The sequence below is a fragment of the Sphaerodactylus townsendi genome, linkage group LG02 (assembly GCF_021028975.2).
Source record: "Sphaerodactylus townsendi isolate TG3544 linkage group LG02, MPM_Stown_v2.3, whole genome shotgun sequence".
Lineage (NCBI taxonomy): Eukaryota > Metazoa > Chordata > Lepidosauria > Squamata > Sphaerodactylidae > Sphaerodactylus > Sphaerodactylus townsendi.
This window is the reverse complement of record NC_059426.1, coordinates 55,704,756-55,732,393: the sequence shown is the minus strand read 5'-3', so window position 1 is coordinate 55,732,393 and position 27,638 is coordinate 55,704,756. Positions and strand designations below refer to the sequence as shown.

The window sequence follows — 27,638 nt, the reverse complement described above, 5'->3', positions numbered from 1 at the left end:
CACACATCGGATGTCCTTCCCATGGTGATTCTAGAATAGTCATAGCCAGCCATTTGGGGCACATGTATGGAAATTCAAAGAAGCATGCGGGAACTGTCCAAACACATATACATACAATAATAGTTCTGGTCCTGTGTCACAGTTAAATCCAGCTGCTCTCCTGATCCTGCCTAGCAGCATCACAAACGTCTACTCATGTACCACTAGGGACACTTTCACCACTGTTTAGCCATCCATGCTCCAGAAATGGTTGCTGAAAAAGGTGTTCCATTCTCTTTGCAACAGTCTGAAGGTACAAGTCCAAGTGACAAATATCTTTCAAAAATATCGTGGGCTATATCGCATAAAGGGCGTTTGCAATGCCCTTTCTAGAGGTTTATATGCAGATACTATGGCACAAATTCTGCCCGTCCCGCCGACATGGCAAGACCTGCTTCGAAACGAAGCTGCTTCTCCCAACCAAGCAACTTTGGAAATGGGTCGTCAGTAAAAGGTGGAAACCACGACGTAACCCCCCTCCCTTTCCTATTTTGGCACACTGGCGAACCTACCGTGGGTATGCAGGTGTGCAGTTTACTCCACACAGCCCTGTGTGAACCAGTGGAGCTGGGGGCTAAGAAGCAAGGGCAGAAAGGGTAGTAGTAAAGCAACCCCGTTAGCAAAGTGCCCGGCTGCCTTGGTTGCTAGGCTCAGGATCAACTCACAGTTCCAGGGCACAAAGCAGGCATCGGACCGTACCATCTTCGCATCTTGGTAGGGGAGCTGCAAAGTACTAACTGCAGGTCAAGAAAGATTGTGCTTTCTTTTCTTCCCTCGGTAATGTAGAAAAGCCTATTAGGTTTTAAAATCTAGATGTATGTGCTAGTAGCTTCCAAAAAGATTTTATTGGGGGTTGGTAGAATAATTCCAGTGGGACAGTACCATTAGTTAAGTGGGAGGAGGAACGCTTGCTTGTTGGAGGGGTTTGGAGCGCATTTCAAAGATAGCAGATAGGTGAACTACATTAGAGTTTGAAAGCCGCACTTTAAGCTACTCCTCAAAAGATGTATCACCAGGGACGTAGGTATAGATTTTGGGGGGGGGGTCAGGGGGGGCCACATCCCCACCCGCCTCTTGGGCATGGCCATGCCTCCCCAAGCCTCGCCCCTGGCCTAGTGCTTATAAAAGCAGCTCTCGGAGGCCAGGGAGGGCAGACTGCCCTGCCCTCCCCTGCCCCCCACCAGCGGGGTTCCTAGCTGACAGCTAGCCAGAGGGCAGAGGCATAGAGGGAAAATGGAGCCCAGTGCAAAATCTGAGTTTGCCCCCCCCCCTGCCCCCGCCCCCAGCAGCTGTTGTGATGCTGGAATCCCCCCCCCCCCCCCGAAAGCATCACTTTCAATGGTGTTTAAACTAGAGCCCAAATTCTCCTTTTAAATCCACCTTAATCTGGGGTCCCCAGTTAAACAACATTGAAAGTGATGCTGTTTTGGGGTGGATTATCCCCCCACCCTGAAACAGCATCACTTTCAATGTGGCGTAGTGGTTAAGAGCAGGTGCATTCTAATCTGGAAAAACCGGGTTTGATTCCCAGCTCTGCCGCTTGAGCGGTGGAGACTTATCTGGGGAATTCAGATTAGCCTGTGCACTTGTAACCCCCATGCCCAGAATGGGTTGGCCCAGAATGGGTTGACCCAGTAAGGGGGTGGAGACTCAGAGCAGCAGAAAGGCTGCAAGAGCTCTTTGCAGAAGACAAGGGTACCAGACTCGGACCTTGAATTGTAACGTTAAATGTTGATGTTTTAAAAGTGTTAATTGTAAAGAAAAGTAAACCATTTTGTTGTTTAAAAATTGTTGTTGCAACTCATTCCAAGTACTGCCCCACAGAACCCACAAGCTGAGGTTACACACTCCCACACACGCCAGCTGGGTGACCTTGGGCTAGTCACAGCTTCTCAGAGCTCTCTCAGCCCCACCCGCCTCACAGGGTGTTTGTTGTGAGGGGGGAAGGGCAAGGAGATCGTAAGCTCCTCTCCTACAGGAGAGAAAGGGGGGGATATAATGGGGGGGTTGAACCCGAGCACCCCCCCTTACCTACGTCCTTGTGTATCACACACTCCAGCCTTGAGTATCTGAAATAGGGGGTACTGAAAGCCCCCTTAATTCTTATGCCCAATTAGGTAACCAGAGAAAGAGCGATTGGCCCTAAGCCAGCCAGTCCTCTTCGCGCCTGACTCAACGCTGGGCTGTCCAATTTCTAAAAAGATCAAAGATCTTTAATGAAAGATCTCTATTACACATTGTTATAAGCATTACATTATTTATAGTCCCATAATACCTTTTACTAAGACCAATCAAAATGACACCAAACACTGCAAACGTCTGAATTCTTCACAGCTTTCAGATTCAGGAAAGCACAATAAGTACATACAGTCTGAATCGCACTCTGCAAAACTCTCATTCCTCTGCTGGAAATAGGCGTGTCTGCCCTACTCCTTCTAGGACCCATAAGAATCGTGGTTTTCCCCTTGATGGATTAGTATTTGCTTTTCTGAAACTGATGCAGGAGCATTCTTTGTACCCTTACTGGGAGAGCGTAGAACATGATCATTCCTCACTGACGCGTGAGAGATAACAATGAGTAATGGATGAACGAGACGAAGATATCTGGGACGTGGACTGTAGAGATACTTGTGACTCTGGGGCTAGTAGAAGAGCATCAGAGGCACTGAGGGATCTGCAAGTGTTCAGCAGCCGATCCAACAGCACAGGCGCAGGCTGAGAAGCGCAATGGGATCAGAAAAAGAGCAGAGAACTGAATGAAAGGGACTCTGATAACCTGCTGGGGATCACTCAGAAGCCCACTGAAGTAGCCCCCAGTCCTGTGCCTGAGAATGCAAGGAAGGGACTACAGCTGACCATGTGGACCATCCTAATGATTATCTTCTCAACTTCATCACTAACTGTAAGTAACAAAAGAGGTTTCTATGGTATATCTTTGGGCACAGAAACAAATCCCTTTCCAACAGAGTGTATACAATCAGAAGGGGAAAGGATATATAAGGGGAAGTTTGGTTTACACAAAGGCTGAAGGAATCTGGGTTTCATTCCCTAGATGCAGGTCTAACTTTGGGTTTTAAACTTGCTTTTTAAAAAAAGGAGAATTAACAGTGTCTTATATTGTCATTGTAGAAAAAAATTAAAACAAACACTCAGGGTGATGATTAGCAAGGCTGTGCAGTTACAGAGACTATAAAAGAAAGGTGAGAATGTAACACATTATTTCATTTTTATACTCTTCATTTATGCATTTATACTGTCATTCCCATCTTGTTAATTTTATTCCACCACAATCCTGTGAGGTAGGTTGACTGGCTTAAGGTCACCCAGCAGTCTTCCATGTCAGTGTGAGAATTCAAACTAGGGATTCCCAGAGCCTAGTCTGACACTAACCACTACACCACACTATCTTTTTTGGGGGGAAAAACCCATATCTAGTTGTGAAAATGTTGATGTGCTGAGAAGCAAAGGGAAGATGGGGGAAAGAGGAGAACTGGATTTGGCGAAACACACTGAGAACAAGCTAAGCCCAAGTGGCTCTGGTGGTGTCTCAGGAACTTAGCCCCAGCTAGGAGCCATGTTGGTCCATGAGGCATTGATAACCATAAACCATACCCATCCTTTTATTCCTTGCTGCTGCTTACGGAGGTGCTAACAGTCAAAACCTCAGAGGTTCATCTTGGTTGCTTGCACAGAAAACCAGCTGATGTGCCAAGCAGAATGGTTTGATATGCTTCCATTCAAGACACATCTAAGATTGTTGATCCTTGGACTGGCACTTTTTGGCAACTTCCAGGTTCACTATATTCATGCTGGGAATGCTTTGATTTTGCTGGAAAATTCCCTCGCTTTCCCCAAAGACTCTGCAGTGCTCAAAGCAGAATGTCATCTATGCTTAATATAATATAGTCATTCTGGTGCCAAAATATGGTTCCTGTGTACCATAGGGGCCAGTGGGTTTAAAGATCCTGAATGACAATGCTGGTGAGGTGAGCTCATGAACATATGAGGCTGCTTTACACTGATTCAAACCAAAAGTCCTTCAAAGTTGGTAACAGGCAGCATCTCTCCAGGATTCCAAACAGAGGTCTTTCATGTGACCTACTACCCAATCGGAAGTGCTGGGGATTAAACCTGGGACCTTCTGCATGCCAAACAGATGCTCCTCTACTGAGCCATGGTATTCCCAGTTTATTGGATCAGACTCTCATATCGCATCCTGTGCAAAGTTATTCCACACTAACCCCACTGAAATTAATGGACTTAGACTAGAGTAGCTCTGCATGGGATTGCACTGCTGTTTTTAATATCTTAACATACCATATACTCATGTGTAAGTCGACCCGCGTATAAGTCGAGGCACCTAATTTTACCACAAAAAACTGGGAAAACTTATTGACTCATGTATAAGTCTAGGGTGGGAAATGCAGCAGCTTCTGGTAAATTTCAAAAATAAAAATAGATACCAATAAAAATGTTTTTAAATATTTATTTCAAAGAAAAACAGTATGGTATCAACAATAACTTTAAAAGTTCTGAAGTGGAATATATAACTCTCACAGACAGTATCTCTTCAGAGTTTCATAGGGAAGATGCTCAACAAGATCCCCTTTTTAAAAAGTCCCTACAGGTTCTCCTTCAACACAGATAGCTTATCATTACACAGTGAAGATGCTGGCGTGGTGATGGCAGCTGCTGCCCCAAAGCAAGTCTTTTTTTGCAGGTCTGCAAGCTCAGCTGGACAGAAGTCCCACCTGCTTTCCAAAAACACTGGGTGGGGGCCGAGAAAGGTGCTGGCAGTGGTTGCTCCCCAGGGCACCCTGTGTGTGTCGGGGATTCCTGCCACCATCGGCTCCAATAGTGCGGATTTCCCAATGAGCATGGCTCCCTAGCATTCATGGAGCATCCTGGCCTGAACAAAAACTCTGTAACATATAAATTTAATATTTAATATTCACACCTATTCACTGAATATTCACTGTGAATGAAGCTACTGGCCACCTGTAGTGCAGCAAAGCAACAGCCCAAGGCTTACCTGGGAGCTGCCTTTGTGTCCACATAGCAGGGAGCAGGTGCAGAAAAACACCCTCAGCTCCCAGCCTTTTTTCGCTTGCCACCCATTCCCCCCACCCGATCGCCACCCATTCACTCGCGTATAAGTCGAGGGGGGCTTTTTTTCAGCACAAAAAACATGCTGAAAAAGTAGACTTATACTTGAGAATATAAGTCATATAATTGTTGGTTGTCCGTCTTCATCAAGCAGATGGAGAAAGTTGTCAGTCAAAAATAAATATTTTCTTATCTTTAACATAATAATTATTGATTGTAATAGATAACAACCAAATTGCTGTCAAATTACTGGCAGTGTCTATGTGCATCTGTTACAAACCTTCTCGTTTGCTTTCTTTCATAATACAGTATTGTTCAGTTTGACTTTGTTATTGGTACAAATGGAGGAACAGATACTATTAACAGATGGACAAAGCAAGAAAGAATACAAAACAAGCAGCAAATATGATTAAAATATGTACCTCTTGCAGATGAAATAACTTAAATATTCAAAATTAGTTAAAGTTGAAATATTTAAAAACTGACAAAATATTCTGAAAGTTATATAAAACAATTTGGTGAAATTAAATTATAGCAAGTTCCAAACTGTTAGCATGGAAACAAGAATATTTTTGACCTGTGCAGACTCTTTGAAATCACACGTTTCAGTCAGCCCATTCAGTAAAGTAAACCAGGAAGCCAGTTAATATCCTTCCCATTCCATTAATTTTGCCTAGTACCTTTTAAAAACCTCTGTTAAACCTCTGGCTGTGGCAGTGACTTGTAGCAGTGACTTCTGCAACTGTGATTTTCTTCTGTGTATCATAGACGTGTTGGGGAGGGTATGTGTGATTTTCCTAGTCAAGAGCATTTCCTTCCCAGGTTAGGTGTATCAGATATTTTATTTTATTTATTTCATTTACATTATTAATAGTCTGCCTTTCTCATAGGGACTCAAGGTGGATTGCACAGAGTGAGTCAATGCAATCAAGAGAGTGGGAAATTCAATAAACAGTGGAAAAGGATTGGGATGGTAGAACCAACCAGAAATCTAAAAAAAAAAAGAAAATTAAAGCAAGGCATAAGTATTCAATATGACACATTAAATGATGCAAAATTGCATGATAGAATTCAACTCACAGCAAACTATACACAGTTATATTAAAAAGTTACTTTAAAAATGGACTGATAACCCCACCCGCAATACCATGCACTCAACCACACCTTTGCATAGCAAGTTCCACCCAAACACTTACTGATTGGTTCCCCACGCTGGGACATGGACAATATACCCCACTAAACATTCCCTTTTCACTAGGCACAGTATGAAACAGACTTTTCTCTATGTTACACCCAGTGGTGGGATTCAATTAATTTAACAACCGGTTCCGGTGGTGGGATTCAAATAATTTAACAACTGGTTGTTTACAAGCACCATTTTAACAACCGGTTCTGCCGAAGTGGTGTGAACCTGCTGAATCCTACCATTGGTTACACCTCTGAAGATCCAGCCACAGATGCAGGCAAAACATTAGGAACAAGATCTACCAGACCACGGCCACACAGCCTGGAAAACCCACCACATCCAGTATACACAGTTATTTAGATCACAGTCTTTAATAATTTATCCAATTAACTTTGTGAAGCCTTGTGTAACAGGGCTACCCTATGGCACGTGCAGAAAAACTCTCTTGCAGAAACCATATTTCCAGTTCACACTGTGTGTAAAATTATTCCAGTTCTGACATTTGAGGAAAGGTAAAATATTTGATGGCAAAGATATAAAAATGAACAAATCCTTTTAGTTGTTCCTGCTGTTACACACACGCTACAAGTCAAGCATACTTGATTGATCTTTTAATCTAAGGAACTCAAGGTAATATACAATCTTCCCTCCTCATTTGATCCTCATGACAACTCTCAGCGGAATCCTAAAGAGAATTACTCCAGCCTAAGTCTAGCCCAGTGAGCTTCATGGCTGTTTGGGGATCTGAACCTGAATCTTCCTGATCTTGTTCTGATCCTCTAACTTCTACACCACAGTTAAAAATTCCATGTTAGGCTGGGCATGTTTAATGTATCAGTACCTGGGGTTGTTTCAGATCCAGAAAAGTGTGTATGGGAAATCTTAAGTCCTTTCTCTCTGTGCAGTACGATCTTGATACAATTAGGGCTCTCACACACTTGAGAATTAAGTTTCAATAGAGAACTCCAGTACACATCTTCTTGACCGGACATGGGACAAATGGGTGGGATGCAAAAGCAATAGAGCAAGGAATCCTTAGAACAACCTTGCAAGATAAGTTTGTTCTGCTATTACTGGACTGTGATAGCAGGACAACAATGGATACTCATTTAAAACTTCAAAGTAACTATATACAAAATCCAGGTAAAACACAGAATGTATATAGAGAAAAAAATGTCTATGCATAGATTGATTTGATGCTTCCTGGGTTCCTGAGAGCAGCAGCAAGTTGTTCCAAACTGGCTGAAACTGAATGCTGCCTCCGCACTGGGATTTTTCTCCTCATGGACAGCAGGAAACCCCTGGAGTGAGTTTGTGGCTGAGACCATGTTTGAACTATGACTACCTAGGCTGGACTATTACTCATTATAAATACATCATTAATATAAATGCCTCTCATAACCCACTTGCCTCTCATAACCTCTCCATCTGTCTTTATTTTTTTGCTGGGGCAGCTGAACTCCAGAACTAGGTATATATAGAAACTTTTCTAGCTACTTGGTTTTCAAGCTGAAGTCCATGAGTATTCCTGACCTGGAAAAAGCTCATTGCATGAAAGGTGATGTTAGGCTATAAGGATCTGTTTTACATTTAATGAAATCCTTGGTTCATTAACCCCAGTATTACCTATTTGGTCTGTTAACAGCTTTGTCATTCCTGCCAAGCTCTGTTACCCAAGAATATGCAATCATGTATTGCACGTTCTCTGCCATGGAGCTATAGTCGCCGTCTCTCTTCCACAGATGCTTCTCCCCAGCACTGGTGCAACAGTGATGGTGGGAAATGCTATCCTAGTGTTAGAGCAGTGGTTCTCAACCTTCCTAATGCTGCGACTCTTTAATACAGTTCCTCATGTTGTGGTGACCCCCAACCCTAACATTTATCCATTTTACAGATGGAGAACACTGATGCAGAGAGTCTTAGGTGACCCCTGTGGAAGGGTCGTTCGACCCCCAAAGGGGTCCTGACCCCCAGGTTGAGAACCACTGTGTTAGAGCAAAGGAATGCTATGTTCTTGCATGATGATATCTGTGCCTAGTCCTACTCTATGGTGATACTGTGCAGCAGAGCAAAGTTTTACAATCTGAGCTTTTATCTACATTTGTTTAAAAAATCCATTTAAAGAAACAAACATGGACATCATTTCAACCCCTTGAATAACATCTAGGAATGTTATGTAGAGTTTACATTTTCTAATAATTTTTACATCCAACAAGATAAAGTTAGGGCTTTAGAGCTTTTTTTGAATGGAAAAATATCTAGCTCTGAAATAAACAGGTCTGTCGTAAGTCACAGCTTGATTTAAATAATTCTGGTTTGTTATGAAATGTAGGCGCCTGAATGGGTGATTCTCAAAATGTCAGGCAATTCCCTCGTAAAGATGCATAGAGTGTTGAAAGGGGATTAACAAAGCAGGCTTCAGCCTGTATATTTTCTGTCACAGCATCTGCAGGCTAGAGGAGAGAGTTGTATTCTGCTGCTTGCTAGTCAGGATGGAATGACTGAACCTACCCACTTCCAGAAAGAAGACTCTCTTAGGGCTGATTTTAGGCTTGCCACCTGTTTCTTCTTTCATGGAATTATTCCCTTTTTTATTTAAAATGCGCATAGAGATGAAGAAATGCACTATAGCTGCTTTCATGCAGGGCAGGAAAAGCTATTCCTGCTATGCCAGCAGTAGCAAGCAGGATTGAAGTGCGTGGGGATGGTATTTACATGTCCTATTCCTGCATTGCTTGCAGTTGGTACCATCATTTCCCTCTTTCTTCCTGATACACATAGATGCAGCAATCTCATGACAAGTGTAACAAATTCCACCACTTAGCCATATTTATTGCAGGTGGAATGCAGCACACAAGGAGTTAAGGGAGAACTGCTTGTGATTGGCTGACTGATAGAAGCCGAGTTCTTTAGTCAATTTGAAGAGATTTGGGGGAATTCTATGCAGCATTTGCTAGTGAATGTGTGGCATCATGGCATGTGTGGCATCATGGCATGAGCTCCATTCTATGGTAGTTTTAAAGCTGCTCTCATTGAGGGGCTGGAGAGTCAGTTTAAAGAGCAGTCTGTACCAAATCATTGATTTAACAGAACAGTCACACTAACGAAACACAAGGATTGCTATTTTGATTTCTCTAAGGGGAATCCATACTTAGATACTAAACAGTGAAGCTCATGAGAGTTGGGGGATTCTAGCAGAGAAAAAAAGAGGAAATTGACTCTCTGTGATGTTTTGTAAGGCCATATGTTCCTTGTTCGCTGATGAAGGAGGGGAAATCTGCACAAGCTCAAAGTCTCTGTTTTATTTGTGATTTCTTCACCTTTGTTGGGATTTTGCAAGTGTCTGTCACAATTCAGTTATAAAAGGTTAGCTGTTTGTATGTAAATAAGTTGCTGAAGTAACTGTTTATGACCTGATCTATTGATTAGCTATTGGTCAGCCAGATAGCCATTGCTTACATGTTAGTGAGCAGTGAGCACATACCGGTACATCTGAAGTTATAAAGTTAACTCTGTTTCTTTGTTTGAGCAGACACAACCCCAGAGAGGAGACATGAGGTAGACAACATCATGTGAGACAGCAGATAGGTAGTAAGGTGTAACCAAACATACAGTAATGTAGATGTGTAACAGGAAAGAAAGGATTTCTTATTTTATCTCCATGTAACCCTCCCTTATAGTTAGTAAACTCATTTATAAAAAACAACTGAGAATCCGACTCCTCTGTTCTAATCTGGGCTTCACAGAAGAGTAGGGATTTGGACCAGCGTCTCTCCAAACCTAGGCCAATGCATGAACTATTTTGCTATACTGAACAGTTCCTAGTTCTAAACTCTAGTGATTTCTGGCTCTGAGAAAACCCAGAAAGGCACGCATAATATCAAAAAACCATTATCTCACTGTGAAACCTTGTACTTTAAGGGTCATATATTACAATCAAATGTGTCACATACAACTTTATGTCCATGTTATATTGTGTAGATTATTAGCTACTGGCAAATAATAATGCAGTTACTTTCTAAAAATAGCAGATCGAAGCCATGATTACATCATGTGAAGTACTGAAAATTATGAAAAGGGAAGAAGAACTCTGCACATTGATCCTTTCCCAGGAAGAAGTGAATAGAACAGCTGAAAATGAACACCTTGGAAGTTCAGGTAAAATACTAACTCTATAGAAGAAACAATTTCATACTCAGGTAATTCTCTTAAATAAAATGTCCTCCCCGCTCCTCTCTTCCTGTGATTTTCACACTTTTATCCCACCTTCCCTCCACCGAACTCAGGGTAGCATTCAAAGAGATTCTATGCCAGTGTGATGTAGTGGTTAAAAGAGGTGGACTTTTACCTGGTGAACCAGGTTTATTTCCCCAGTCCTCCTCATGAAGGCTGCTGGGTGACCTTGGGCTAGTCAACGTTCCCTCAGAACTCTCTCAGCCTCACATCTACCTCACAAGATGTTTATTGTAGGGAGAGGAAGGGAAGGACTTCGTAAACCACTTGAGACTCTTTATGGTTGGGAAAAGTAGGGTGTAAATCCAAACTCTTCTTTCTTCTTAAGTATGAAGCTCTGGTGCTGATTGCTTGATGTAAGCTTCCTCAGTTCCTTGTCTAGGTGTATGCACTTGTAATTTCATAAGTTTTCTTGCAAATGCTCACCTGAATGTGTGGAATCTGGTGGTGGGACCAGTTTGTGCAATCCCATTCTTCATTATGTGCTCTTGGTATTACTGCCCAACACTAGTCAAATGTGACTGCATTCTGGAGACCTTTCTGCACACACAGGGCTGGGAAGAAGCATCCACCCCTTTTCTCTTAACTGGGTTAGCATCACAGCTTACAGAGCTTTTCTCACAGTGAAGCTGCCACCACTACTGTGAAGTAAATGGGAACAGGACATAGGCAAAGAGACTCTTGATTTTCCTATGGGTTTGGCTACCAGAAACACATTACTTCTCCTGTCCCCTGGTCACATTGAACTTTTTGCCATCCACACATCCTCTAGAGGGAAGAAATGTACCACACACCAGAAGGAACTCTTGTCAAACTAGGGCATCATCTCTCAGAAGCTGTGTTTCAGTTGTGTCTGGTGGGAGATGAAATCTCTTTGGAAAATGAATGAGGTGAATAAACCCTGCTTCCAGTATCACTGCACTTTTCTTTCTTATCGCCTGTTAACAGTGTCCGTTTTTGCACAGTCAAAATATCCTGGGGTGAGCATGGAAAATATCCCTGTGCAGCTCGGAATTCCGCACAGTTCCCGAAGCTGCACAGGGTCTGCCCCAGAGTTGCCCCACGATATTTACCTTAGCCTGGGATTTTCAAAAATGACCAGTTTGGAGATTCTTTTAAAAAGTCCCGGTGTGAACATGCTTGTGTCTGTACAGTGCAAAAACCGATCAGGAGCAGAACTGGTTTATTTTTCCCACCCAGCTGCCTGATCTCTCCACCTGATGTTCATTCAAGCTGCCTCTCAAAAACAATATCCAATCAGAATGCAGGACACTGGGCAAACTCACTGGTGCTTGCAGCTGCTACTCAAAAGCAACAGCCAATCAGAACAATCACTTGGTCTACTTTCCTCAGTACAAGCTTTATTTTAAATCAATTTGCAGACCTATTCACTAGTTTTCTCCTTCTGACAGCAAAATCTTATTTTAAACCATTAAAAACACAGATCAATTTCTTCCATTCCCATAGCACATGCACAAAAACACCAATCGGGAGCAGATCAAATTTATTTTTCCCGCCCAGCCACCTGACCTCCCCTGCCTGACATCCATTCAAGCTGCCACTCAAAAACAATAGCCAATTAGAACACGGTACACTGGGCATGCTCAGGTATGCTTCTGAAGTAAATACAGAAGTCCGGCTCATGCGGAGTAAACTGGAGCATTTCCTACTGGTCCTAGATCTGCTCCTAGGCAGAAGTGGGGAGCCATGCGTAGGCAGGAACCAGGATAAAATAGCCCCAGTATATAAGATCAACCCTGGTGTAATTGTGCCATGCAAAAATGGCCAGTAACACCCTATACATAACTAAAACCCCTCCATTAATAGCTGCAATATTAAAATACATACAGAACCCCATTTTAGTAGCTGTCAATGGATGTTGCTATTGGCACTTCAAATTAATTTCATTTTATGACTTTTCTATTTTTGCACCTGTTTGGTAATGTTTGAAAAATGTGACTCACAGGCATATCTCCAAAACCTCTACTGTTTCCTCTATTGTAGAAGAAACGTTGCATGTGGTAATCACATCTGGTATGTTTAGAGTGCTTTTATTGGTGCATAGAGTGATTTATGCCTTTCTTTATGGCATTTTTAGGTAAATTATTATAGGTGACAGATGTTCCTGGGGTTAGGGAAGGGTCTGCCTTCTGGGAAAGAGATTTCAGAACAATGGTTGATTGAGGAGTAATATTTGCTGCTTCCTGGTCTTGATTAATGATATTTTATTGATACACTAGTGTCTTAGATAAACAAAACACATTGGCCTTGCCCACTCTGTTTATCAGTGAGTTGAATTCAGATTATATCCATCCAACATGCCACCATTGGTCTGTGGGAACCTTTGACAGTAATGGCCTTTTGTGTTGGCTACCTGTTCCTTGCTGTGGTTGGACTCAGTACATTGTTGCTGTCAGGGACACTCAGTTATAAATATTCAATACACCTGGAATGGGTACGCATGGGCAGGTGAAACAGAGGTAGGCTGTACAAAGTAAGCCTGCCCTTCTTTTCCCAGCACATTTATCATGGTTTATTTAAAAAATGCTCCTAGAAGTCCATGATTAATATCCATCAGGATTAGTTAATGGAGTCTTGTACACCGCCAGTTCCTCTGATGTTTGGGTTGTGCAGGAATCAGGTCTGCATTATCTAAACCAAAGCGTATTATTGTATGACACAAAGTAAATAAAAGAAGCCCTTTGTATTTTTCCAGCATCTAGAAGATACCGGCAGCATTGGAGGGGAGAGAATATGAATGTGTTATGCAGAGGCCAGTGCATACCCTATTTTTGATAGACACATTTTGTGTGTGACTGTTATAGCTCTCTAATCGCTCCTAGATGGTCATGAACAGAATCTGCTATTTTGTTTTGTTCTGTTTATTTTTATTTTAAATATGTTATGCAACCTTTCTACCCAACCTATGGTCCCTAAAGCAGCAAAAATAAAAATATTAAAATTATTATTAAAATCCATATATGTAAAATGACTGTAGAAAAAAGTTATTTATATATCCAAAAATTTAACCATTTGTATTATACTCCGTCGATGAGTTGGATCCTGATTGCAAACTTGAAGCTGGCAAGAAGGGATGTGTGTGTGTGGGTGGCTGGGCGGGGGGGGGGGGGGGAGGGGTTATCAAGCCCCAAACACAGTGTTTCAGTGCTTACAGATGCAAGTGGCTAAGCTTGAAGTAAGAATAAAAGTTTTACCATCTTACACCTTGCTAGAAAACCACATCTAAAGGGACAAAGACTTTTAAAACACAAAGGCTAGATAGTGATTTTCTTCCTTTTGAGGCAGAAAGAGCAAGACTGAGCAAGACTGACCTCAGATTCTCAAGTGGGAGGTTATAAATTCTCAGAACAGGAGGAAGAAGCTCTCTTATCTCCTGGACTCCTCTGTACACAAGCCAATAAAGGACTAAGTTTTTATCTGGGGATTCCATTTTGACCATGTGTTGAAAATCAGTGGGAGAAGTACCAGGCAATGATGGACTTTTAAATGTGGCCCTTCCAGAATTACTAGCCAACCTTAATTAACCATTGTTTAGGCAGGATAGGAGGTTTGCCTGATTCCCTTTTGCTTTATGTCCTTGCTCTGCTGGGTGTCTGAACAGATGATGACTACTTCCACACCAGGATAATTTTCCATGGGAGTCTCGTAAGTGATGCTTTTCTGTGTGAAATTGTCCTTGTGACAGAGATTTCAGGAATCCCAGGATAATGTTTTCTTTCCATTTTTAGCCTTCGTTTCCTTTCACACCTGATGTGCACTGAAGTACTTCACACACACTGTGACCCCCACATTGCTGAGGTTCTGTCCTCTGTATAATTGTTTTCCCAGTCCTGCTTGGCAAGTGGCCTGTGGAGGAGAGAGCAAGGGAATGTGTATTGTCTTCCTTATGGCTGCTCCCACTATATAATTACTTAGTATGACTTAGTTGGAGGAAGCCAGAAGAACCTGGGGAGCTTGATTATAACAAGTGCAAGCAGAATGTCCAAGGTGACTCTCCTAGTCAAGCATAGACCTCGGTGATGACTCCAGTACCCTATCAACCCCGGAGCAAGTGAGAAGGAGTTGGGCCCTTCTACTTAGCTTGTGGCAGTTCTTCCAGGACGTGATGTCACACACCAGGCTGCACCCTTGGAGGGAGTTGTTCGAATGCCTCTGTCAAGGAAAAATCCATTTTGTTGCTTTAAGGCCTAGGAAAAATTCTTTTTCTGTCTCATGAGCTCAGTAGTCATAAACTGCAGGTGTTTGCTAATTGGGAATGTGCGTACTGTTTCTCCAAGGTTGTATAGTTTGTTAAAAGTATGTTCTCATCTTCATTAATCTTGACCAGCTGAAGCCAGTCAGCTAAAGGACTAATTGGATAAGTTTCGTTTCAGGAGGGAAGGGTAGTTTGCTCATTTTCCAGAATATTCTCATCAGTTGATGACTCATGGAGTGGCGAGTCTAAACCATAAATTAGTTACAGCAATGTTAGTAGTTAACTGAGTGCTGGTTCAGAGCCCACGGTTTGGTGTTGCTACCACACCAAAGGCCAGATCAGGTCTTTGACAGCCTCTAGGGTGAATTTCTTTTAAAGTATGTTGTGGGATGTCATCTGGGATTGGTGCCTGAATGGATATCCTTGATGGTAAGCTGCCATTTGATCCGCGTAAAATTGGAAACATTTCACAAGAGCTTCCTGAATGGAGCAGTGCTGCTTAACTATTCTGAAAGAGTTAGTGTTTTCCCTAAGAGGAAGTAGGAGAGAGAATACGAATTTGTCTTCCTCTCATGTAAGGTGGCCTGCAAGCTTCTTTTCCCTCCACTCCCGACAACAGGTACCTTGTGAAATAGGTAGAACTGAGAGAATTCTGAAGAACTGTGACTAGCACAAGGTCACCCAGCAGAGTTCATGTAGAGGAGTCAGGAAACAAATCCAGTCCACCAAATAAGGGTATGCTGTTCATGTGGAAGAGTGAGGAATCAAACCTGGTTCTCCAGATTAGAGTCCACCTGCTCTTAACCACTACACGACCACACTGACTGCCATGTACTATTCAAGTGCTATTTGAATATTTGTTTCTATAACCTTGTTTCTTATTTTCAATAGGATTGTATCAAAGGTAAGATGGACCCAAACTGTAGACCCTCTATATTTTACAAATTCAAAAGGATCTAATAAACCAAATGAGTTAATGGAAGCAGATCTTCCAACAGCCTTCTGTAACTCTCCAAAAGCCACTGCTGATGGCTAAAGATTTTTTTTCAGAACAAATCCTCTTGAATAATATGCCATGTGGCATTGGACAGGGGCGGGGGATTTTGTATCAAAAGGAGCAGAATTGAACACGCACACACACACACCCCATGCTTCCTGATGCTTTTTGAGCTTGAATTCCACTTGAGTGAGAATGATGGGTGGTTTGGTTTTGGCCCATTTCTATTCCCGGTTGCAGCCTTCTGAGCCATATGGTATATTGTTCTGGAAGGTTTCCTGACCTTCAGAAATGACTTTTCAGGAGATTCAAAGTGCTTATGGGAGAACAGAAGCATGAGAAAAGTCTGCTCAGTTCATGGGATCTTGCATCTAACTCTGGAACTCCTAAACTTTGTTTCTACCAACGGCCCTCAATGCATTTTCTCCAAGTTTGTGCAATTTAAACAACTGTGTTTTTATTATTGAATTTTAGGTGGTTGCCTTGGAATGTGGGATAATATAACGTGTTGGCTGTCCTCTTCAGTTGGGCAAACCATTAGAGCTCCCTGCCCCAAAGTCTTCCAGATCATAACAGGGAAAAAAGGTAAAGATAAAAATGAGACAAACTTTAAAGAAACATGGGACTTTTCCACATGATTTCTTTTTGTCCATTCAGGTTTCATACTAGTTCAGTTTGTCTCCTGATTTCCCCATGCATTTTGTCCCTTTATTTTCTGCTTCATTTCCCACCTCCCTTCTGACCTTTTCTATCTCTTTTGAGATCACTTTTATGCTGATATTTTACTGGAAGCCAATTTTGAGCCAGCCTTTTCCTAGTACATACTCTTTCTGTAGGTTTTCTTTGTCCCAGCTATTTCCAGCCTGATGTTCAATGACTGAACTGTCACTATCATTAAACCAGAGGTGGGATCCAGCAGGTTCTCACAGGTTCCCAAGAGTAGGTTACTAATTATTTTGCCTCCCTGTGAAGCCTGGACATTGCTATCGTCCCAAATGCTGGTATACTGACATCTCCGGCTCTGATTTTATTGTGTAGCTACTAAATTTCATAAGTAGATAGTTAGCTCTTTAGGACTCTTTTGGGGTTGGCTTGTTAGGAAACTTCTCATTGGATGCTTTGACTCCGTGATTCCTTTGTTAATATTTCTAATTTCAGGGATTTCATTGTAGGCTGCTAGTCAGATAGGTTATTTTAGTGGCGAGCCCGAGCCCACATAGTGGGGAGCCCTCCCCGGGATTTTAGGTGAGATAAGGGATGGCAGGGAAGAGGGGGTGCCACCTATGGGTCTAGGGATCCCAGTGTTGATGGGACGGGGCAAATATGACGGTAGACGGTGGTCACATGAGAGAAGATGGGCAAGATGCAGATATTCTCGCCCTCCTTCTGACCTCCAATCTATCCCGAGGAACGTGGGTAGTAGGGATCAGGGTTACTCTGCTTCGTCACTGGTGTTGATAAATGCCAGGTCCATAAATAATAAGACCGCTGTTCTCCGAGAATATCTCGGAGACCTACAGATGGACCTGGCTTGCATTACCGAAACCTGGGTACGAGAAGGGGAGACCGTGGCCTTAGGTGAGGTCTCCCCACCGGGTTTCGTGTGCCTCCACCGGTCATGAACACAGAGCCGGGGTGGGGGTGGTGGTGGCGGAGTGGCAATGTTCATCCGTGATACTATCCTGTTCCTGTCCCAGAGATCGTGGGTCTGGAATGTGTCGGCAGGAGTGGTTGGCCTCGGAGAGGTTGGCTGTCCTCCTGGTGTACCGGTCGCCTAGCGCACCGGGGGACGGCCTGCTGCGGTTGCTGGAGGTGGTGGCTGACTGGGCGTTGCGGTTCCCCAGACTTATTGTCTTGGGTGACTTCAATGTCCAGCGCCTACACCAGTGGTACAGTAGCTGCAGACCTTAGTGTCATCCATGCACACGCTACTTCCTCCTCTTGGTAAATTCTGGTTCCACTCATGAGGCTCTCCGGGCACACACTCAGACTCCGGCCTTTAAGTTGGGAATTGATATGGTCATATCCTCTATTGATAGAGTGCCATGGTCTGACCATTATGCCCTGAAGGTCCGGATGGATATGCTGCGACATCCCTGTCTAGGTGACGGGTGGATTTATGCCTGCCCGTGGAGACTTATGGATCCTATTGGATTCCTGAATGCTCTGCGGGACCCTGAACCTACTGGCACCCTCGATGAGCAAGTGGAAGACTGGAATTCCCGCCTTTCCAATGCCATCGAGGTTATTATGCCCAGCGCCCTCTGCACTCCCGGTCACGGCTAGCTCCTTGGTATACTGAGGAGCTACGCCATATGAAACGGGAGCTCAGACGGCTAGAGCGAAAGTGTGGAGGAAATCTCGTGACGGGGCTAAGCGAACATCTTATAGGACGCTTTATGAAGGTTCTTATGATGATGATGACGAAGGAGGCTAAGAGGACATTCTTCTCCTCCCTCTTCTCGTGATCTGCTGTATTTCCTCGCCTCGTACAATACCTTATTTTGTATCGCTCGGGTCACTCACCTCATTGTCTGAGGGCTCTACAAATCACCACCTGGCTATTAGCTAGTGAGAGGCATTTATGAGCTTTTTTGCGGATAAAGTTGCGTCGCTCCGCCAGGACCTTCCTTCCACCTTAGGGACAACAAATGAACTGGAGGCTCCCTTGCCGCCTTCTGGCTTTGTTTGACTCCAGTTTTCCCTGCTCTCTGAAGCCGCTGTCGACAGGGTCCTGGCTGCTGTTAGGGACCTACTACCTGTCCTCTGGATCCGTGCGTCTCCTGGCTTATTAAAGTTTTACTAAAACGACTCCTACCTGTTGAATATCATCAATAGCCCCTTTGAGCAAGGAGTTTTTCCGGGTGGGTTGAAGCAGGCGGTGGTCCGCCCACTCTTAAAAAGACTCATCAAGTAGATCCTGGAGATCTGGCCAATTATCAGCCTTCCGCTTCGAATCTTTCGCTTCTGGGGAAGGTAATTGAGAGAGTGGTGTTGGAGCAGCTTCAGGGCTTCCTGGAAGAAACATCGGCCTTCTCGGATCCTTTAAGGTCCGGGCTTCCGCGCTGGGCATGGGATGAGATCGTTCTTGTCGCCATCACAGATACACTCCAGATGCAACTTGACTGAGGCGGATCGGCGCTTGCTGGTGTTGTTAGATCTTACTACAGCATTTGATGTGGCCAACTACGACCTTTTGACTCCACTGCCTGGCCGCTTCAAAAGCGGGGCACTGTCCTTCAGTGGATTGCCTTGTTTCTCCTGGACCAGGGTCAGCAAGTCTGGTGCGGGGACCAAGCTTCCCGGAGGTGCCCGCTTGATTGTGGTAGCCTCAGGGGGCAATTCGTTGTCCCCGCTTATTATTTAACATCTATATGCGACCTCTTGCTCAGTTGGTACGGAGCTTTTGCTGACCTGTCATCAGTACCCTGATGACACCTAGCCTATTCTGTTGATGGAGAGGGGAACGGTCATCGCTTCAAGTGGCTCTGTGCCATTGTTTGGAGGCGGTTGCTGGTTGGTTGAAGCAGAGCAGGTTAAAACTGAACCCGTCAAAGACGGAGATCCTCTGGCTGGGGCGGGAAGGAGGGGTGGGGGATTTCCAGCCGCCGATATGGCAGGGGGCTACATTGGCACCAGCCTCCTCTGTTCGTAGCCTGGGGGTCCACCTGGATTCGTCTCTTTCAGTGGAGACCCAGGTGGCCCATGTAACCCGGGTTGCGTTTTTCCATCTGGCGCTGCCTACCGGCTGGCCCCCTTCCTCTCTCAACCGGACCTGGCCACCGTGATCCACGCAACGGTCACCTCCAGACTGGATTATTGCAACTCACTCTACACAGGCCTTCTCTTGCGTCTCATTTGGAAATTAAAATTGGTCCAGAATGCGGCGGCACGCTTGCTCACAGGAGGTGCCGCCAGAGACCATATCTCGCCTGTGCTAGCCACCTGCACTGAAGTATCGATTGAATTCCGAATCGCTTTCAAGGTGTTGGTTTTGACCTTCATATGCCTTGCACGGCCTGGGACCCCTGCATCTATGGGACCGCCTGTCCCCATTGATGTTCTAAATCGGGCTCTCTGCGCTCAGTATGAGGCAAATTTTACTGGTGATCCCTGGCTCCTCAATGATGCTGCTGGCTCCCACCTGCCAGAGCCTTTACAGCTCTGGCCCCTGCCTGGTGGAACGCTCTACCTCCAGCTACTGCTGCCCCAAGCGGGATCTTAATGAATTTCGTGAGGGCCCGCAAGACTGAGCTGTTCCAATCCTGGCCTTTGGGGAGCCCGGACGCCGGGATGCCCCCCCCTTTCTAAAATCTGTGGACCCTGCCGTTCCCCCCCCCCTCTTCTTCCCCCCCTCTTTTCTTAGGGGACTACTTATGGACTTAATCTGCACTTTGATAGATGCTGCATTTTAATGGGGGTCGAATGACGAACATATAGAGCCATATTTACTGGCATTTTAAAAAAAAAAATTTGGATTTTATTTCTTGTGCTCTATCTTGGTTTGTTCATGGGCTGCCCTGAGCTCCTCTTGTGAGGGCGTTTAATAATAATAATAATAATAATAATAATAATAATAATAATAATAATAATAATAATAATAATAATAATAATAATGATATTTGTGTGTGCCGAGAGGGGGTTACTAATTGGTGATTTTGCCACATGATTTTTGCCTTAGTTATGCCCCTCCTCTCAGCAGTAGCACGCAGAACTTGAAGCAGTCTAGCAGGAGGTGAACTGGTGTGCGTGGCAGCCTGCGCCTGCGTGCATTCGTTTCCCGCCCAAGGACCGGCACAGCAGCTGCGTCCTTGCCACAGCCCCGCCCAGGAATGCCCGGCCACGCCCCAGTCATGCCCGGCCCAGCCCCATTGGCGCTACGCCACAGTTTGAATCCCACCACCATGGGAACCTGTAACTAAAATTTTTGGATCCCACCACTGCATTAAACCATTCCCTCACCCCTCATATGGTTTCATTTTTTTGAAGGCCCTAGAACAGTGATATAATGCTGAAGTTGTACAATAATAGGTTCTCTTAATTTATTTTTTAAAGTCTCTAGTGCCTTCTCTTGTGGAGATATAAAGAATAGTGTATATTTCTGTAAGGGAAAGGATTAGATACTTCATAAAAATGAAAGCTGGAAATTCTGAGAACCTGCTTCAATGGTCACTATTTAAAAAAGCGGGGGTACTATGATGCCACCACTAAAGCCGTCAATGACAACAGCACCCTCCTTTGAAAATCCTCATTATTTAAACCATGTGTGAAAGAAAATAAACTGAATCCACAACTGTAAAAATGCACAGAGGGGCTGATGTGTGGAAGAACCCTGACCAAACCAGTTCCAAAGTATCTGGATGGATTCCCAAGAAAACCGGGAATAAACTACAGCAACAGCATACAGAAAAGGTCACAGGCCAGAGTTTACTTGTTCAGTATCAAAGACTGAGGAGCCATTCTTATTTAATGTGTGAAAAAAGGTTATAATTGGTGGTGGATTGTATCATATTCCGCTTCTCAAGGACAATACCATAGCAAAACCTAACAGATATCAAGAAATTGGTTGTAGAAAAGTACTGCATTACATAAACCTAGCTATACTCTGTTCCACATAAAAATAACACTGGGACATTCTTTGCTGTAGAATGTTCCACCTGGGTCCTAGTGCCTGAGTAGCCTCACTCCCCTCCCTTCTGTTTGAAAGTAAAAATACATTTTGGCATTCAGTTTAATTATACAACATGGCTGGCCATTCTCCCATGCCATGCCAATGTTGTCCCCTGTCCACAGTGAGCCCAGTTTCTGCTGGTGCCAACTGGTCAAGAGCCGTGGGCTGCAAGCAAGCTGCAAGCCTCCCTTACCTGGATCCTGTTTGCCGGCTTTGAGCAGCTGCCCATGTTTACATCTTTAAGTATTTTCTTCAGTGCTGGTGGTTTTTGAAGAAGTTCTTATGATTTATTTTATTGCTGTCACTGTTGTTCAGGGTATATGTATCGTAACTGCACCAAGGAAGGCTGGTCAAAGCGATTCCCTAGAACACACATTGCTTGCGACTATGATCTGAAAGAAGTGAATGCTACTTTAATTTCACAGAGACCACGGGTGAGTTCAAGTGATTTGTATTTCAGGAAGCATCTTCTCGGTTTGTACCTTCCCACTGAAATACAGTACAAACAATCTTTTGGTGTGTCAGGTTGGTGGCCACCACCATCGTTACTTTTTCAATGATGGACCCCAGATTGTGGAATTAACTTAGTTGTGAATCCATGGCCCTTTCCACACTACAGGTTTACTCTAGATTAATTATTTGAGGCTCCTCCATATTCTACAAGTTTTCCACACTGTCGAGCCCTGTAGCACGGATTAGTTTTGCTCACTTACTGATTTGCGCCACATCTGGCTGTTTACCCCACTTTTTCCTGCCCCTGGATGTATGTAGAGTTTTTTCAAAAACCCTGGTTTAACTCCAGATGTGCCCGGCTAGTGTGTAAAACTTTTGTGGCTGCTCCACTTTCAAGGTGCCCGCCTAAGCTGTGACACAATTCAACCCAGCCAATCGGAAGGCACTACTGAATTGGAGTTGCGCGCACAGATTTTTAGGTTTCAATTTGGTCTCACTCGCCTTTTACTGCTCCTCGTGGTCGGTCATGCTTTCCATTATCTCTCTGTAGCACTCGTTGGATTGGAAGGAAGGGAACACGGCTCATTGTTATGCCGTTTACTCGGGCGAGGCTGTCCATAAGAGGCAGAGAGCCCCCTCTTTTGATGCAACTAGCGTGTACTTCGGAGATGCTCTTGTGGAAGGAAGGAGATTCTCTGCTACAGTGGAGGGGTGGGGGCTATCCAGGGGTGTAACTAGGCAAACTGGAGCCCTGGGTAAACTGAGTTGATGCCCCCCCCATGGGCAGCCACCCCACCAAGACCCATTTTTTTTTGCACCAGGTCATTGGTGCCGGCAGGGGGTGTGTTTTTAGACCTTGTGCTCAGTTGTGGAGAGCCACTCCATTGTAAATGAAACAGAACTCTGTACATGCTTTTATTGTATCAAATGATACAATAATTTTTTTAAAAAAAGAAGGGGGAAGGGGAAGGGATTTTGGCCAATTGCCTCCGCTCCCTTCAACTTCACTTGCTGTATGGCAAGAAAGTTACTTTGGAAGGGCTACTATTGGGGAAGGGGGGGGGGAGTCCAAGTCTATGAACTCCTAGTACAGTGGTGGCGAACCTTTGGCACTCCAGATGTTATGGACTACAATTTCCATTCCAATTGGCCATGCTGGCAGGGGCTAATGGGAATTGTAGTCCATAACATCTGGAGTGCCAAAGGTTCGCCGCCACAGTCCTAGTATGTGTGCTTCTCTAGGCCATAGGATTCAACCCCATAACTGTACTAAGCAGAGAGGTGAGTCCAAGTATACCAACATCAGGATTTGAGTTAAGATATTCACACGTAGAAGATTCCTTGATATGCATTTTCATCCACAATGAAGGCTACACAAGAAGATTATCCATGGCATTCCCTGGCACTCACCCCCCACCCCCAAATAATCACAGGAATGCTCTTTTCTTGGATTTAAAAAAAATGGTAGTATGTATGTTGCTATAGGGCAGGAGTCTGCAGGACCTGGAAAAGGATACACAAAATCAGAATCAGGACTGCAGAGATCAGACTGAATTAGAAGAGTTAGAACTGGTCCAAAAGTCCACAAATCGGTACTAATGAGATTGAGGAGCTCATGGTCTTGCAGGCTTCCCATCAGATATTTACTTGATGGCCCAGAACAATCGATCAATTGGAAGTCTGTGATTTTAGCAGTTCTGTGCTGTGGTCCTGGACCCTGGAAAATTGATCGTATTTTTCAAAGACTATTTTTAAAGCAAATTGTGATCATTCTCATTTTCAATTAAGAGGTTGTGTGAGAGATCCTCCAACTTGTTTAGCTCACTGTAGTCTTTCCTCCAAAAGCTCACTTTAAACATGAAGTGGAATCTGTAAAATAAATGTATCTGTTCAGGATTACTTGTGACTGGCATTAAGCTTAAACTGGGTCTGGTCTTAAAGAATCCTATGGCCTGGGAATCCAATGGCCTAGAGAAGTATGCTGCAAAGCTCTGCTGATGCTCCAAGTGTAGGTACAGGTGATCTAATTTAAATGTGATGTTGGCTACCCTGCATAGATAGATATGTTCCTTTGTCTGGTTGTGACATACTCTTTGATCATACCTTTCCAAAAGACTGATAATTTATGGTAGGGGCAGCTTGAGAAGAAAAAAAATGGCATTGCATGCTATGAAACAACAATGGCAACCACTAGATGATGAACTAGGTGAATTGCTAGTACAATCACAATTCTGACTAATGGTGCTTTCTCATGTCTTTTCACAGCAATCTTATATTATGAAGTTAAATATTGTGTACACTGTTGGATACAGTTTCTCCCTGGTGGCTCTGACAGTTGCCTCAGGTATTTTGGCTTCTTTTAGGTAAGGGAAAATTCTTCACCTTTCCATTTGTTCTTATTCTCTGGTTAAGTATGGGGCATTCACACAGTGTGGTGTAGTGGTTAAGAGCAGGTGCACACTAATCTGGAGAACCGGGTTTGATTCCCTGCTCTGCCACTTGATCTGTGGGGGCTTATCTGGTGAACCAGATTAGCTTGTGCACTCCAACACATGCCAGCTGGGTGACCTTGGGCTAATCACAGTTCATTCTTCTGAGTTCTCTCAGCCCCACCCACCTCACAAGGTGTTTTGGGGGCAGGGGAGGGAAAGGAGAGTGTAAGCCCCTTTGAGTCTCCTTACAGGAGAGAAAGGGGGGGATATAAATCCAAACTCTTCTTCTTCTTAATTATCTAAATATATCTAAATTATCTAAATTATCTAAAAATATTTGCAGTTTTTGAATGAATTTTTGAACAAATGAAAAATTAGGACTGTGTAACTATTAAAAAGGAGAGAGTACAAGCCAAAGTTATAAAGTACCAGATTTCATAATCTTCAAAATACATTGGCATGACATCTCCCCTGCCCTGCCTCACTTACCATCAAGATATCCTCCCCTCTATGGGAGATCTCAAGAATTTCATGGAACTGTAATATGGGATTTTGAATTGGGGGGCGGGGCGGGGAGGTCAGCAGTAGTCTCTGCCTTCTGTTAATGGAAACATCCTTTCATTACCATATGACCTTATAGTTTCATTAGCACATGACTTCATACTATGTTTTGTGGATTGTTACTCTGTGTAAGGTTTTTAAATATATTGAAGAAACAGCAAAAAGTAGCCTTGTGAGATAGGAAGCAAATAAGGAACTCTTATTTAGCAGTGTCTTTAGCAGTCTTGGTTAAATTAGTTTCCATTTCTTAATTTTTTAAGAAAAGCTTTCATATTGATAATAAGTAGACACACAAGTAAAAAGGCTATTTTAAATGCGTAACTTGAAAAAGAATGTCTGGGCTTTTTTGTGAAGTATATGAAGGTCATTACAGGACTTTTAAAAGGGATGGATAAGAGAACCATCTCTGCCATCATAAGAACAAAATGCTAAAGACAGAGATAATTTGTTGAATCCAAATGCTGTTGGTTTTACTTATAAATGAGGTGACAACTGGTTCATTAGTAACAGTAGCAGCTTTTGGAATGTTTCAGTTTTTACCATGCCATGACATTAAACTGTAATCAGATTAGTTCTGACATCAGATCATCGTTGATGGGGGTACTTAAGAGCAGATAAGGGTTCAGTTTTACTTGGAGGACAAAGAAGAGTACCTACTGTGCATACAAAAGTCCCGGGTTTAATTTCTGGAAGCTCCAGTTAAAGGATCTCAAATAATTAAGCCTCCGATTACAGTTTAAAATCTTTAAAATCTTAAACTGTGAGAGACTGATACTGGGCTAGCTTTGGATCCTTGTATTGGGTAAGTGTATATGTTCATATGAATGATGAGATCATCGAGAAATTCCCTGTTTAGAACGGGCCTTATATTTTGGTTTTGGAGCACAGAAGACTTCGCTGTACAAGAAATTACATCCATATGCATCTGTTTGCATCGTTTATTTTGAGAGCCATGGCGAACTTCATCAAAGATGCTGTGCTGTCTGAAGATTCTGATGATGCTGTCTACTGTGGATTATTCATGGTAAGGAAGGGGAGTCTGGAAACAGCTTTGGGGTGGGAGGAGACTGAACATGATCCTAGATGGACACATTCAATTTGTTTATGAAGAACTGAACCCAGTAACCACAGTAAAAACCTAATCTACCCTCCCCACCGGTCTGGGCAAAGTTAGTTCATATGTCCAGTCCCCTTTGATTTAGGAGTGCCAAGAAGTAAATGTGAACCTGGGAGAAACTATAATAAATGTGCAAGTGTGGGTCTTGTTCATGACTTACAAGATTGCATTTTATTTCAGATCTATTGACAGTCTCGTAGGAAAATTAAGATTTGTGCTTGTGATGAAGTCTGTAAAGAGACAGAGATAAGTCATGTGTCATATTGTCTTTGTATTTCTTCAGGTAAGATGTAAGATTGCCATGGTCTTCTTCCATTTCTGTATTATGTCTAACTACAGTTGGCTTCTCATGGAAGGGCTGTACCTTCAGACTTTGTTAGTGATCTCTTTCTTCTCGGAACGGAAGTACTTCTGGTGGTTTGTGGTTTTGGGATGGGGTAAGGATAACTTTTGTTTTCAATCAAAACATTCAGTTTGTTTGTGACTTTTTTTTTGCATGAGTAAGGACTAATTAAAAATGAACTTATCACTACAGGCACCCCAATCCTGTTTGTTACAACATGGGCCCTAGTCAGAGAATTCCATGAAAATATTGGGTAAGCTACAATTTTAATAACTGTTCCCCACATTTTATGTCTATAAACCAGTGCTGCCTTTTCTACTAATAAGCTTTTCACAGCTGGTTTCAAACAGCTGTAATCTTATTTTGCAGTATGTAGAAATTTTGAGACAAAAGAAAAATTATGAAATCAGATGAGTGATATGAACACATAAATGCTTTTCTTCTCCTTGCTCAGTTTCAAACCTGTTTAACTATCATAACACCTAGTCAGAGAATCCTAAGAATTGTTCTGAAGGGGCTTGGGATTCCCAGTACTCAGGATCATCACTAAAAAACAGTCTTCAAAGGTACACATGCAGGGATTGTGAGCAAGAAGTAGGTAGGAAGTATGCCAGGAATTGTGGCAGAAATGGAATGGGAATGGGAAGAAGGGAATCTGGTGAAATCATTCCTCTTCTCTCTCTAGCACGAGCAAAAAAGCTGGCAGGGATTCCACCTCAAGTAAATAGATCTGGTATTTTGAACCCAGATTTTCCAAGTCTAAGGCTCTGTTATCTTCTATTAGGGACACACCCCTGTGTTTCTCTCAGCTGAATCGAAGTGTCTGATACCCCTCTGACAGTGATGTTTAATCTATGGTGGCTTCTTCAGACATGCAAATTAGTATAGTATTGTAGAAATCGTGACAAAAAAGATGAACATGCACATGCGAACCAACCTTTAGATATAAACCTATTGTGTTTTTCAAAATGTTCCTGTCTAGTCTTTTCAATTCAAATTTCCAAGGCTAACAAAAATCATGTAAAAACTCAAATGAACATTAAAAGCACATTAAAAACTGTAACAATGAGGCTACTGAAAAACTAGGTGATAACCTAAGAGATCTTTGAGGAATATGACTTTCCATCCTGTTTCATTTTCATGCTAATTTTTTTCCTAAGGGATCAGGAACAGCATAGGGGGTAAATAAGTGTGTGAGTGGGCAATCAGAAGAATTGTCCCCCTCCTCCAGTGACAGAAGGTCCTTCATTGGAAACAAATGATTGGATATAAGTCTATAAAAAT

At 43.3% G+C, this 27,638-nt stretch overlaps 2 protein-coding genes across 2 annotated transcripts in view; one reads left to right on the top strand and one right to left on the bottom strand.

Moving 5' to 3' along the window:
- Nucleotides 1-681, bottom strand: part of CFAP221 (cilia and flagella associated protein 221) — a 34,287-nt gene extending 33,606 nt beyond the window's left edge. Inside the window, exon 1 of the mRNA XM_048486881.1 lies at nt 552-681. The gene's annotated coding sequence lies outside the window, so the exon portion shown is untranslated. The remainder of the gene's footprint in view (nt 1-551) is intronic.
- A 1,951-nt stretch (nt 682-2,632) lies between these two features.
- Nucleotides 2,633-26,700, top strand: SCTR (secretin receptor). Its single transcript, XM_048485773.1, has 8 exons — nt 2,633-2,941; nt 10,360-10,489; nt 16,252-16,362; nt 21,764-21,882; nt 24,167-24,264; nt 25,783-25,918; nt 26,295-26,448; nt 26,547-26,700. The coding sequence occupies exons 1-8, from the start codon at nt 2,897-2,899 to the stop codon at nt 26,609-26,611; spliced, it is 858 nt and encodes a 285-aa protein (XP_048341730.1). The 5' UTR covers nt 2,633-2,896; the 3' UTR covers nt 26,612-26,700.
- The last annotated feature ends 938 nt before the right edge of the window (nt 26,701-27,638 follow it).